At 44.7% G+C, this 15081-nt stretch overlaps 1 protein-coding gene across 1 annotated transcript in view; it reads left to right on the top strand.

The window, feature by feature from the left end:
* Window positions 1-5339: 5339 nt before the first annotated feature.
* The window catches only part of SGPP2 (sphingosine-1-phosphate phosphatase 2), a 141004-nt gene continuing 131262 nt past the window's right edge, over window positions 5340-15081 (top strand). The window contains exon 1 of the mRNA XM_055290777.2: window positions 5340-5866. Coding sequence (XP_055146752.1) covers window positions 5648-5866 — 219 coding nt within the window. The 5' untranslated portion in view covers window positions 5340-5647. The remainder of the gene's footprint in view (window positions 5867-15081) is intronic.

The following is a 15081-nucleotide window of genomic DNA, read 5'->3' on the forward strand; positions in this document are numbered from 1 at the left end:
TCTCCCTCTGTGTCTCTGTCCTCATATGGTCGTCTAAGTGAGTAAGCATCTGAGTCATAATAGATCAGGGGTCCACTCCGTTACAAGTTGAGTATGCCTTATCCAAAATGTTTGTGGCCACAAATGTTTCAGTCTTCATATTTTTTCAGATTTTGGAATATTTGCATTTCATTGACCAGTTCAGCATCCCTAATCTGAAAATCCAAAATCTGAAATGCTCCAATGAGTATTTCCTTTGAGTGTCATGTCAGTGTTCAAACAGTGTTAATTTTGGACCATTTTTGAATTTTGGATTTTTAGATTTAGGATACTCAACCTGTAACAGTATGACCTCTTCTTGACTAATTATATTTGTGGTGACCCTCTCTCAAAATAAGATGACATCCTGAAATATTAGGAATTAGGATTTCAACACATCTTTTTTTAGGGCAGGGAACACAACTCAATCCCTAACAGATCGTATGATTTTTCTCTTTAGTTCTATGAATATGATAGATAATATCGATGGATTTCTAATACTTAACCTATTTGCATTACTAGAATAAATCTCACTTTTTTAATTAAAAAGCATTTTTTTAATGAGCTGCTGAAGTCTGACTCCTGATATTTTAAGATTTTTGAATGATTTTCACAAGTGATAGTATTCTGTTGTTTTCTTTTGGTACTATTTCAGATTTCAAGATCAATATATTGCTTCATAAAAGAAAATTTGAAAAATGTCTTCATCTATGATCTGGAATACGTTAATTAGCATTGTGATCACCCATTTTTTAAATGATGGATAGAATGTTTTTGTGAAGCCAGCTAGGCCTGATGCTTTTCATAGAGGAGTATTTTAACCCCCTTTCTCTAGCTGTTTTATGATAATTAGTCTGGTTAGACTTTCTTTTCTGGGATCAATTTTAGTAAGTTGTGTTTTCCTTAAATAATATCTGTTTCATCTATTTTTAAAACCTATTTTCGTAGAGGTGTACAAAGTAGCTTCTAAGGTTTTTAAAATTTTTCCTCTGCTTTTAATGATTATTTTTCCTTCAGTATGTAAAATTTTGTGCTTTTGTTTTTCCTCTTGTTCTTTCTTTATTAGATTAGCTAATGGTTTGTCTATTTTGTTGCATTTTTTTCCAATAACTCTATTTTGCATTTGTTAGTTTCATTGTTTTTCTCTTTTCTAATTGAAGAATTTATACTTTCTTTGAAGAGGTCTGTAATTTTGGCAGATTTTTGAGATAATTCTGATTCCAGATTTGAGAATTACAGCTGTGATACATGTAGTTTTTTTAATAGAAATTGTCATCTGGTGCTCCATTTTTTTCCTTTTAGTATTATTTTTATATTATTGCACGCATTTTTCTCTGTGTATGCATCTTATATGTGTGCAACAGATGGAAGCTCCTTGAGGCCAAGACTATGCATTGTATTTCTTAGGGCCAATAAATATTGATATCGTGGCTATGAAATTAGAGAATGTAAACATGAAGAACTTGTAGTATGCAGCTTCTGAAAAGGCTCCCAAGAATCCCTACCTCTTACTACTCATATTCTTGTCTCACTCCCTCTGTCCTTCGGTGTAGGCTAGATCTAGGGACTTGCTTCTATGAAGTAGAATAGGATAAAACTATTGGAATGTTACCTCCAAGATTGGGCTATAAAAGGCTTCTATTTTGTCCTGTCCAGACTCTCTGTATTTCTTGATTTCCTCATTTGCTTGTTTTGGTGAAGTAAAGGTCTGTATAATGAGCTATTCTATGAAGTGGCTGTATAATGAGCTATTCTATGAAATGGTGCATGTGTTGAAAAAGAGGGAATGGCCTGTGGCCAACAGTCTGCAACTAATTGAATCTACCAACCATCGTCTGAGTGATCCTGGAAGCAAATCCACCTCCAGTTGAGCCTTGAGATGATGTAGCCTCAACCAGCACCTTGACTGTGACCCTGTGAGAAACCAGAGCCAGGGGACCCAGGTAAAACCACTTGGATTCCTGCTCCACAAAAACTTTGAGATGATAAATGTTGTTGTTTTAAGCTACTATTTTTATGTGATAATTTGTTATGCAGCAATAGATAATCAAGACAGAACCCAAATTCTATATACTTGTCTTGATCCAGGAAACATGGCCCAATTGAAAACTGAACAGTTAGTTGTAATTTGGAAGTAACGTGCTCTGCAGAGAAATAACTTTAAATCAGAACTTAAAATGCAATAATGTAATTAATACCAAAATTTTTCATTTAAAATGAAGGTATTTTAACAACACTTAAAAAATTACTTTAAATTATTAAAGGTTACCAGTTGTCCCTGCCCCCATTTTTTTTTTTTTTTTGAGATAAGATCTCCCTCTGTTATCCAGGCTGGAGTGCAGTGGTGTGGTCATGGCTCACTGCAGCCTCAACCTCCTGGCCTCAAGCAATCCTTCTGCCTCAGCCTTCTGAGTAGCTAGGACTACAAGTTCATGCTATCATGCCTGACTAACTTTTAAAATTTTTTTGTAGCAATGGGGTCTCCCTGTGTTGCCCAGGCTGGTCTTGAACTCCTGGCCTCAAGCAACCCTCCCGCCTCAGCCTCCCAACGTGTTGGGATTACAGGCATGTGCTACCATGCCTGGCCAATTGTCTTTTGGAATAACTTATTTTTAGTGTGGCTTCTTTTAAAAAATTGTATCTGCACACGAGTATTTATAACATGCCAAGTGAATGACAACCTGCCTAGATAAAATGTGTATATTATGGTTGAATTATAACATGGATTTTTACTGTACAACATTTTAACCAACATTAGTTTCCTAATACTGGTGGAGACTGCTGGTTGCCCACAAAAATTCTGTCCTCCACTTCTTCCGTAGGAATATAGCTTAAGCTTGACATAAGTTTGCCCTGCTAGAGATAACATTTCCAATTATTTCTCACTGATGGAATGTCAGTGAAAGTGATGTGTGAACTTCTGCCTCACTTGCTTAATAAGACATTGCTGCTCAGAACACTCTCTCTCTTCACCCTTTCAGGAGCTGAACTTCAGATGTGCCCTAACCCAGATTCAACCATGCAAAAGAGGACGATGGCCTAAGGCTCAGTTTCAGGGCATGGTGGAGCAATAAGATGGAAAGAACCAGAGTCATGGAATAGGGCCATGGAGCAGAGCTTCCTACTAACCTCAACCGCTTGCCTTAGAACCAGTCTATGAAAGAGAAATACATTTCTGTGTTCCTTAAGCCACTGTATTTTGGGGTCTCTTTGTTACAGTAGCTTAAACTTTATCTGAACTAATATTAATATATCCATCATCGATTCCTTTTAAATATGTCATTTTGTAATTGTTATATATATACAAGTGAGCAAAGTACAAATAACTGGATTTCTGCCCTGGCAGAAAAAAAAAAAGGCGGGGGGGCGGGATGTGAAATGAATTTCCCACAGGTATGACTAGTGTTCAATGATCAAAGAACTACAAGGTATTTCTCTGGTATCAAGAAAAAAAATTTTTGCATAACTGCAAGCTACTATTTAATATCTCTGCACCATTACAGCAGTCTTTCAGCCCTACCACTTCTCAAAGATGTTGATTTTTGTTAGGTTGGTTGGGAAATTCATGTTCAGAATAATCAGACTGGGCCTTAGAAAAAAAAAGGCTCTGGGGAAATGTACTTTACCACTGCCCAGGAGACTCAAGATGTCCCACTCAAGATGTTCAGAGCCAAATTCTCCTGAGGATTCCTTCCTACATTGAATGGCTCCAGCACAATACACCTTCTTATCACGATCTCACTAGGCCTTACAGAGCTTGTCTCAAGATTATTTTTACAAGAGCCTTATAAGAAAGACAAGTGAGGATTATCATTTCATTACAGGGATAAACTGAGACATACGGTGACTTACATCAGGTGACTTGGTGAGCCACTAGAAGCTGGAATCAGTAACTGATCCTCCACGGAGATAAAATGCTCTGTCTACAAATACAATTCTTTGGCAATTAATGCTACGTGTGCTGTGTTTTGCTTTGCCGCTTTTTCCTAATTGGTAGAAAGAAAAATTGAAGCACTAAATTTGGGAGACACATGATGCAAGTGCCTTCACAGAAATATGTGCCAACATATTTCTTTAACACATAGGCAGAACAGGTCCCCCACGATCACAGCTCCAGCTTCTAAAACCAAATCACAGGGTTTTGCCTCACACCTGTAAATGACAGCCAGCAGCATTGTGGAGAGATGCTTCCACCTCCTGGGCCGAACATTTCCGTGTGTGATCCCGCCAGACATGACAATAACTCTGCGTGTCTTCTGTAAGAGGAAAATGGTTTCCCTTAAGAGCTTCAGCATTCTCTCAGTCCCCTTGACTTTGTTCTCCGGACAGGACTGAGAAGCAAGAAAAGTAGAAACTAGGGCATGAAGGGGACTACATCATCCTGGAAAGTCACATCCCAAAGACATTCAGGCCTAAAAGGACAACTGAAAAAATAAGGCAATGACAGGTGTGCATTAATCATTTGTGTAACCAAATTCTTACTAGGCTTTGCACGGACAATCAGGAAACATGCAGGTTTCTGACAAGATTGAATTGCACTTTTGTTGCAGACCGATCACCTGGGCCTAATTTGACTGTTGCCTGAGCCCAGGAGGGAAATGTAGGAGGGAGGAGGGAAAACCAAGGCCGGCCTGCAGGATGTTTCCTTTGCTGTTCTGCTAAGCGCTCTAAAGCAGGTGCAGGTGCAGTGAGATACCTAATCCTGTCCCGTCCTCCAGCACGTTGTTCTCTTCTTGTTTAAACTCCCTAAATGGTCTGGTGCGGTCCTCCCAGAGTCATTGCTTAAAGAGAGGCAGAGCGGAAAGAAAGAAGTAGCAGAGAGCGGTAAGCATCTTTGTTCTCAATGCGGAAAACCCAGAAAGGAGTTTCCTCCTCACCCACCTGAAAGTGTTCCTCAGTTGCCAAATCAGAAGGGCGGGGGCAGCGACGCGGAAGATGACTCAGGGCCCACTTTGAACCTCCTAGGTACTTGAGCAAGCTCAAGGGTGTTCGGACCTCTAGGGAGACGTTGCATCACGCAGTTTGGAAAGAACTTGGGAATTTTCCCTAGGGGCCTCGCTGTATTTACTGGGAACTAGTCTTGCAGGAAGGTGGGAGTACGTGGCTGGCTGTGGGGAGCTGGCGTGGGGGGAAATCCGACTTCACCTTGGGCTCAGAGTTGCAAGGAAGGTCACTGTGGGATCAGGCTGAGCCCGAAAGGATGGACTAATGGGAGCGGCCGCAGGTGCACGCGCGCTCCGCCGCTCCCATTAGTGTCACGTCTGCCGGGGGGGGCGGTAGGGGGGAGAAAGTGGGGTGGGGGGTTGGGGGCGCCGGGAGAAGAGAGGCGCAGTTCGGACATCGGCACTCCTCCGCCCCGTTACAGGCGGTCCTACCCCCCTGGCCGGCCGGGGCCGCCCAAGCCCTCCGGGAAGGAGAGAAAGGGGGACGCGTCTTGCGCAAGGTGGAGGCAGACACCTGGGCGGGCGCTAGGACCCGGGCGGCGCACCTGTTGGCTGGGCCCGGGGCCCCGCCCGCCCGGCCTCCGCCCGGAGTGCGCGACCGGCGGGGGCGAGGCGGGAGTGGCGGTGCCAGCGGAGGGCACCGGCCCGGCGTGGCAGCGGCGGCGGAGCGCGGCCCCGGGCACACCATGGCTGAGCTGCTGCGGAGCCTGCAGGATTCCCAGCTCGTCGCCCGCTTCCAGCGCAGCTGCGGGCTCTTCCCCGCTCCGGATGAAGGCCCCCGGGAGAACGGCGCGGACCCCACGGAGCGCGCGGCGCGGGTCCCCGGGGTCGAGCATCTCCCCACAGCCAACGGCAAGGGCAGCGAGGCCCCCGCCAACGGGCTGCGCAGAGCCGCGGCGCCAGAGGTAACCATGGGCAGGTGTTCGCCGGGGACGGGGAGGGGGCGGCTGCGGACGTGCGGGTCCCGGCGACTCCGCCACGCGGGGCCGGCCGGGCCGAGAGGGCGCCGTCCCCGGCAGTGACCCGGCTCCCGCCGCTGCGAGCGGACTGGGAGGCCTGGCCTTCCAGTAACCAGGATGCCACCCTCCAACGCTGCCAGGGGCAACCGGGTCTGTTGAGATATCCCCAGACGCTTTCATTGCAGTCCATTTAGAGACTTCCCACTTTCCAAAGTAGTTAAATTCACGTAGATGCCAGCAAATATGTAAGAGTTACGTAATGGAACAGAGGAGCGGGGATGTCCTTGGCACTTCCCCGGGGAGACGTTCTTAGACTCCCCCCCACCCCCGTATTCTTGCATTTCCGCCCATCCCCCTTCCCTGATCCGCACAAATGCGGGTACAGCCAGGCTCAGCGCGCTCCTCACCGCGCTGCACCGCCAGCTCTGGGGACAGAACTTGGGGCTCACACAGCTCCTAGAGAGATTTACAACCTCCCTGGACTACCCCCGGCGATGATGTCTTAACAGCACCTCCCGCTTGCCCTCCCCCAGAGTCTGGGGGTCCTTCCTGCCTGGTGGGTCTTTTATGGACCGACACCAGTGACTTCTAACAGATGCTTCTGGGAGGGAAGCTCGCTACGCTCCCGCTAGGTGTTCAGAGCGTGGTTATACAACCCACTGCGGCTTGTGGGGAACCAGCGTGCGTCGTCGTCGCAGTGCACAGGGCCTTCAGGCAGGAGGGACCAGACGGGCTGCACTTGGCTTCTGGGGACACATGTCTACCGGGAGCACTGGCAGCACCTGCCTTTTCCCTCGGCAAAGTCAAAAGTGTGGCGCAGGAGAACAGAAGTAAACGTATTGATAATTCGAATTCCTTGTACACAGCCACATTTTGTTCTTCCCAGAAGGTTTTGGTGAAAGAAAGGTGGCCTTTATTTACGTGTAAATTTCTGGATGTAGTAACTGAGGAATTATGAAGAACCTGGCTTCTGTGTGGGATGGACTATTATAGGCATTGGATTATAGAATTAGTTTGGGAGGGTGAGGGTGGTTGTGTGTTCCATTCCAGAGAAATCTCCCTCTGTATTTTTTCCTCTTTATTGTTCCTTCTTTATCCCATGTGACATTCTGGTAACTTATAGATGAGTATGAGAACCCCTCTTTTTTCTCTTGCCTTGTCTTAAAAACGGGGCAGAGTAGGGGGGATAAGAAATCAGCTGGGTGTGGTGGCACGGCCTGTAGTCCCAGCTACTCGGGAGGCTGAGGCAGGAGAATAGCTTGAGGCGGAGGTTGCAGTGAGCCAAGATCACGCCACTGCACTCCAGCCAGGGCAACAGAGCAAGACTCCGTCTCAAAAAAAAAAAAAAAAAAAAAAAAAAAAAAAAAACACCAAAACAAACAAACAAAAAAACAGTCCCATGGCTGAAACATGCCGTGACATATTCGGTGCACACACTGTTTACACACACAGGTAGACACGTGAGTTGCTTTCTGTTGCTCTCTTCACAAGCTTCTACCCTGTTTTCTCTAATTCAGGAAGCTGAAAAAGAGTGAATTGTTCCACCAGTACTTCTCAAACTGTTTTAAACATCACCCCTGGTAACTTAACTTAAACTCCAGAGTTGGATCCTCTTGACCTTTAAAAGCAAGATAAGCAGATTTCTTACACTGTGTTATCTTCTTACTGCTTGACAATCCTGGGTCTTCAGTGAGTGAAATTGTGGGGGTTTCCCCACACCCATCCAGCTAACACAGGACTTCTGCTCACAGATCATGTAAAAGCAAGAAAGCCGAATGCCCAAGATAAGAAATCATTGTGTTGGTATATAATGGGGGAAATCGTAAACTTGAGAGTGCTTGATAAATGAAAGGTTAATTAATGTTTTTACAGGTGGGTTGGTTTCAAATGACTTGGGAAGATTAATCCTTTACATACACACATTGAGTACCCCCCTCAAAAATGATCTCATATGTGCACTTAGGTAATTTACAGGACTTTAAGGGAGCAGTTGTGAAAAGTGTGCTGCCCTCTCTGCAGGCCTTTGTACAGGCCTTGGCCTGCCTGAGCTGCATGTCTTTTCTCTAAACATCCTCCCCTCTCATCCTTCTATTTCCAAAGGTCAGTTCCTCCATAGGTGCCTTCTCCGGCCTTCCAGCCTAGCTCCTCCTGCTGTAGTTTCTCTTTGCTTTCTGCATTTCTTCATTACAGCATTTATCACATTGTTTAAATGTGCCTTTGTGTGGATATCTGATTATTCCCAGCCCCTCCAGAGGATGATAAACTCTAAAAATGCAGGCAACTTGTCTGTTATGGTCCTTATTTTTTTTCCCATAGCCTGGCATATAGGAGGAGCTAGTGACTTTTGTGAATACATGCGTGTAGATTGCAATATAAAATTATAGTTTAAAACTTTTTTTTTTTTAAGAGACATGGTCTTGCTGTGTCACCCAGGGTGGAGCGCAGTGGCACAATCATAAGTCACTGCATCTTCCACATCCTGGGCTCCTGCGGTTCTCCTGCCTCAGCCTCCTGTGTAGCTAAGACTACGGATGCATGCCATCTTCTGTTTTTTGTTGTTGTTGTTGTTGTTGGTTTTGTTTGTTTGGTTGGTTTTTTGTAGCGACAGGGTCTCACTATGTTGCCAAGACTAGTCTTAAACTCTTGGCCTCAAGTGATCCTTCTGCCTCAGCCTTGCAGAGTGCTGAAATTATAGATGTCAGTCACTGTGACTGGCGATGTTTTGTTTTTCTTTAAAAAAGAAAATGAGTGAATGTTGAAACACAAGTGATTTTTCCGCATAGCCTAGAAGGTGGCACCAGGACATTGATTTAAGACCCTTCAAACAATAGAGAAGTTTTCTTCTTCATTTGAGTGACTTTAGATCTTAATGAATCTCATTTACCTTCCCACCTTTCACATTGTCTATATTTGTTTTAATTTTGAAACAGGACAAGTGTTTCCTGTTTTCAAGTGACTAAAAGTTTTCTCTACAAGTTCTCATTACACCACACACTGCTAGCTTAAAGATTAACTGCATCTTTTACAAACTAGGAGTGGGTTTGGCTTGTACAAGCCTGTCATTGAATAAATTGGACTGGGCCTTAGAAATTGCCCAGTAGTCATGAATTTCGCAGAAAGTCTGAGTCCTGAAGGGTTAAGAGATAACTATTGAGGACCTCCAGGATATCCACACAGTCAGGGTAAGTCAGATCTTTTGACTCCCAAGTCTAAACTTCTTTCCTCTGTGCAGATTCCAGGGAAAATTCCAGGGCCTCACTGTATCTGATTCACTGAGGTGTGTCCTGTTGGTACTGGCTGGGACAGGGTGGAGATCGTGTGAAAAGAGGTGGTATTGCTTTCACTTTGCAAGGGTATCTGACTTGCAAGAGTAACTGTAGGAAGCCATTTTTGGTTATTGCTTTGGGAGGCACTGCCCCGAGCAAAACGCAGGATCCTAGGACTGGGCCAGGAAAGTAAAGGTGTGATGAGAATTTCGTTTATTTGTCCTGAGGTAAAGCCAGCCTCGGATATAATGGTGTTTTGATTTCTAACATTTTTGCTTACTCAATACAGTTGTATTTAGTTAGATTCTGCAGTGCCTTCCTCAGCATTACATTAGACTAAGGATCATCTTTTCTAATATCCCTGCGTCCAGTACTTTTTGATAACTGCTCAGACGTAGTTCTCACATTGACTTAGGGAGAGGTTCAGAGATAAGTTGTTTCTAGAAATCTTAGACTCCTAGTTTCCCTCTTGAAACATTTGAGGCTCTAAATCTGTTCATCTACGAAACCTGGATTTCATTGGCGTGTTAAAGTACAAACACTACATCCTGGAAACCAGGAGACCAGGATCTAGTTTTACGTTCATGTCATTTTGGACTTCTCTGAACCTCGGTCGTCCCATCTGCAGAATGAGCAGAGTGGGAGAAAAAAAAAAAACACATGGTTTTTTTTTTTTTTTTTTTTTTGAGATGGAGTCTCACCCTGTCACCCAGGCTGGAGTACAGTGGCTCCATCTCAGCTCACTGCAACCTCTGCCTCCTGGATTCAAACGATTCTCCTGCCTCAGCCTCCCAAGTAGCTGGGATTACAGGCATGCCCCACCATGTCCAGCTAATTTTTGTATTTTTAGTAGAGATCGTGTTTTGCCATGTTGGCCAGGCTGGTTATGAACTCCTGACCTTAGGTGATCTGCCCACCTCGGCCTCCCAAAGTGCTGGGATTACAGGCTGGGATTACCACGCCCGGCCAAGAACCATGGTTTTCTAACCATGGCTGTACAGTATAGTCACTTAGAGAAGCTTTCAAAATAAAACAAACATAAACCAATGTCCAAGATCCAGGTTAGAAGAGGGGTCCAGAGAAGCTGGCCAGCAAAGTTGGGAAGCTCTGAGTTCTCTTCTCCTGGGACCCACCACCCTTAGTATATTCAGTAGGAGGGTGGTGATGGCTGCAGGCAGTGGTCACGGCAGCTGTGACATTTTGGCTTCACCATAACTAAACTGGCCAACAGATAAGACTGCCAGTTTTTATTATCCTTTATTGGATGCTTACGTCTGAAATAACGAAATGAGATAGTTCAAAAGAATACATTTGATCTTTTTTTCTAGTTACAGATGTCATCATTGTTCACAGGAGAAAACTTGGAAACACACGAAGAGAAAGTTAAATTCACGTCCATTATATCACCGCCCATTGCTAATCACTTAGTAAATGTTCAGCCCAATTTTTAATGGCCGCATGTTCCTCCACAGGATGGATATACTGTAATTTAGTCAGCTAGGTGCTGTGCCTTTGGGTTGTTTCCAGTTTTTGCATTAAAAATGATAACATCTTTGCACAAGTGTCTCTCCACCTGTCTTTGATTATCTTCTAAATAAAATGTCCAGACTTGAAATTACTGAGTGAAAAAAATGCCTATATTATTGCTCTTAATAGCTACTACCAAACTGCCCCACAGAAAGGGTCTACTAGGGCAAACCACTACAAGGGCAGGTTTTCTCACACACTCACCAATGTTAGGTATTAATACTCTCTTTAATCTTTGGAGAAAATAAACCACTTTGGCTTCTATCTCATCTTTGCTTTCTTCATTTCCGGTCAACGTCTATGGATCACTACCATGTTTCTGGGACAGTCCTCAGACTTAGAGACATAAAGATCAATACAATTTAGTTTCTTCCCTGTGAAAGCCCAAATAAAAGGGTACAGTGCAAAAAAAAAATACTAGAATAGAACGATGAATACAAGGACAGGGAGACAATAGCAGGAGTAACTCACCTTCCCAGGGAGCCCATGAAGTCTTGAGTTGGGGCTTAAAGAGTGGGTAGGAATCAAACAGGCAAAAATGGGAGAAGCTCTTTCTTTACCTGGATTCTCGTGTGCTAGAACATAAAGACACATGTCATTTTTGGTGAATGATGACAAGTTCAGCTTGGGTATCATCAGAGTGTCAGCAGGAAATAGTTGGTCTACTTAAAAACGGTGATTGAAACCCTTAAAAATAGTTAAAATGGTACACTTTATGTATATTTTACCTTAATTTTCTTAAAGAACATAGGCTCTATTCCACCTTTAGGGAAGGAAGCATAGCTCTCTATTTCTTTTCTTCTTTTTTAAAAAAAATAGAGACAGGGTCTCATTATGTTGTCCAGGCTAGTCTTGAACTTCTGGGCTCAAACGACCCTCCTGCCTTGGCCTCCCAAAGGGTTGGGATTATAAGCATCAGCCACCACAGCCAGCCTCCCTATTTCTTAAACATGGGCTGCACATAGTGACTTCCTTCCAAAGAGTGCAATATGGAAAGAGAAGGGGGAAAAAAGTAATTTTACAGTGTAGAAACTTGACAGACACTCCGTTGGCCAGATGATCAAGGTCAACATCACCAGTGGTAAGTCATGTTGACATCATGTTCTCTTGATGCATATTAAAATTATGCATTCTTGTTACATGTTGAGGGACATTCTGCAAAATATCTGACCAGTACTCTTCAAAACTGTCACGGTCATCAGAAACAAGGAAATTCTGAGAAGCTGTCACAACTCAAGGGGAGTCTAAGGAGGCATGACTAAATGTTATGTAGTATCCTGGATGAGGTCATGGAACAAAAAAAAAAATTAGGTAAAAAATAAGGAAGCCTGTGTAAAGTATGGACTTCAGTTAATAATAATAATAATGTATCAATATTGTAACAAATGTATCATACCAACATAAGATGTTAATCATAGAGGTAACTGGCTACGGAATATAAGGAAGGCTGGGAGTATATGGGAATTGTGTATTATCTTTTCAATCTTTTTATAAATTTAAAACTTTTCTTTAAAAAAAGTCTATTTAGGCCAGGCATGGTGGCTCTCTTGAGGTCAGGAGTTGTAATCGCAGCACTTCGGGAGGCCAGTCGGATCACTTGAGGTCAGGAGTTCAAGACCAGCCTAGCCAACATGGTGAAACCCTGTCTCTACCAAAAAATACGAAAATTAGCTGGGTGTGGTGGCACACGTCTGAGGTACGAGCTACTTGGGAAGCTGAGGCATGAGAATTGCTTGAACCCGGGAGTTAGAGGTTACAGTGAGCCAAGATCATGCCACTGCACTCCAGTCTAGGTGACAGAGAGAGACCTTGCCCCCCTGCCCCAAGTCTAATTAAAAATTTTACAAGGTGGGGGTAATTGAAGGACTATTTACAGAGATGTGGGCAGGGTTAGAAGAAAACCAACATGGGAGGATGAAGCATCTTGGAGCAAGCAACTTCAGCCTAAAAAAGCAAGAACAGGGAATAGGGTTCGGGTAAGCCCAGACCCAGTGAGAGCTTAGATGGCAGAGGGAATCCCCTGACCAGAGCTGAGGCCCTTAGCAAAGAAAGGCAGCCACAGCCAGGCAGGAAGAGGTTGAGGGGCGGGGATCAGATCTCAAGCTCATTCTCCATATGGCCTCTTTCTCATATCCTACCAGTGCCCCCCGCCTTTTAACCAAATTTAGCCCATAGTCAGGGAGCTTGGGAGCTGGCTGAAGCAGTCCTTCAAGGTCAGCCTCCCTGGAGAAAGGCAGAGTGGACCAGAGAGGAGAAATGGAACCCACCCAGTGCAGGTTGCATGAAGAAATTGGTGTGATAATACAGCTGCAGTTTTGGGCTGCAGCCAGAGTTTTAGGCTGAAGCCTTAATGTGGCTTACTGCAGAATTTGGACTTTATCCTATAGACAAGAAGATAGCAGTCAATTTATCCTGTGTGTCAAATCGGAATTGGCAACTGAGAGCAGTGTGTTAAGAAGGGATCTTAGGGTGTCTCTGTGCAGGATTGATGGGGATGCCTGTGTGAGTATGGAGGGAGCCCAGTGGTGAAGCCTTTTAAGAAACAGTGATGTTAGATTCAAGCAGCAACAAATGCAGGACTCACATGAAGTCAAACCTCAATGTCTGTTTTGGGTTCTTCATGATACTTCTATTGTCACTCTCACCCACAGATGCTTTACGAGGAAAAAGCACAAATGGTTTCTTAACACAGAGGTTGCCATGTTTTGAATCATAGGATCCCATTGCTATGACTACAAGCTGATTGAGCCAGGGCTCAGCCCTGGAGTGAAAGGCAGCCTTCTATAGGCTGGTCAGCATTTTATGACATGGCTTGGCATGGGGACGTCATCCAATTAAGATCATGCATATTGTGTAGTGACTAACAGACTCCATCGAATTGCTCCCTCAGCAAGTCTGAATGCAAGACCCAGACATAAATGTTAGAGTTCTGACAAACCTCAGAGAAAAGAGGGAGGTTGTAAAGAAACAGAAGCCTCAAGACGCAGGAAACAATAGGAACTAAGAAGCCAGAGGTGGAGGGGGGAATGAAAAGTCTGTAGAAAAGATAGGCCAGACACGGTGGCTCACGCCTGTAATCCCAGCACTTTGGGAGGCCAAGGCGGGTGGATCACCTGAGGTCAGGAGTTCGAGGCCAGACTGACCAACATGGAGAAACCCTGTCTCTACTAAAAATACAAAATTAGCCGGGCATGGTGGCACATGCCTGTAATCCCAGCTACTCGGGAGGCTGAGGCAGGAGAATCGCTTGAACCTGGGAAGCAAAGGTTGCAGTAAGCCAAAATCATGCCTTTGCACTCCAGCCTGGGCAAAAAGAGCTTAACTCTGAAAAAGAAAGAAAGAGAGAAAGAAAGAGAGACAGAGAGGCCAGGCGCGGTAGCTCACGCTTGTAATCCCAGCACTTTGGGCGGCCGAGGCGAGTGGATCACGAGGTCAGGAGATCGAGGCCATCCTGGCTAACATGGTGAAACCCCATCTCTACTAAAAAATACAAAAAATTAGCCAGGCGTGGTGGCGGGCGCCTGTAGTCTCAGCTACTCAGGAGGCTGAGGCAGGAGAATGGTGTGAACCGGGGAGGCGGAGCTTGCAGTGAGCCGAGATTGCGCCACTGCACTCCAGCCTGGGTGACAGAGCTAGACTCCGTCTCAAAAAAAAAAAAAAAGAGAGAGGGAGAGAGGGAGGGGAGGGGAGGGGAGGGGAGGGAAAGGCAGGGAAGGGGAGGGGAGGGGACAGGCAAAGCCAAACAAAGCAGAAAAAAAAAATTCTGAATGGAAAAAGAAGCTAAGACTTGAGTATGGCAGATTCCACTGAGCGTGAGAAGCTAGAGGAACTACTGTGTTTCAGGATAGAATGGCTCAGAGAGGACCTTAGGAAAGAAGCTGGCTGTGTGGCTGCTGCAGTTTTCTTAGTTCTTGAGGAATTATATTATAAACACTTCTCAGTGGAAGGAGCCTGTGGGGATCTCCCAGTGCAACCAGAATGTGCTGATCCCTACTACTTTGAAGGATTTGCACGATTGCAAGTAGGTCATTATTTCTCTCACTGTAGTTGCGAATGGTGGCTGGTGAGGAAGAATAATGGGGAGAGGAAGTTAGATCCCTCTGCTCACCTGTGTACCCTTAGGGCCTGACATGCCTGGAGCAGCCAGGTATTTAATCCTACCTGGTGAATGGAAGCTTGAAGGGTGTGTTAACTCGCCTTTTTCTGACTTGGCAGAAATTTGATCACCTGCCCTTTCCTCTCACAACAGAGGTAACTTATCCCTGGACACTTGGCCTGGCTGTGTCTTCTTGTAGCTTGATGATTTTTTTTTTCCCCTGTGTTGGCTCCTTTCTTTTTATCCAGGAAACTGATAGAGGGTTTTGATTA

The sequence above is a fragment of the Symphalangus syndactylus genome, chromosome 8, assembly GCF_028878055.3.
Source record: "Symphalangus syndactylus isolate Jambi chromosome 8, NHGRI_mSymSyn1-v2.1_pri, whole genome shotgun sequence".
In the NCBI taxonomy this organism is placed as follows: domain Eukaryota; kingdom Metazoa; phylum Chordata; class Mammalia; order Primates; family Hylobatidae; genus Symphalangus; species Symphalangus syndactylus.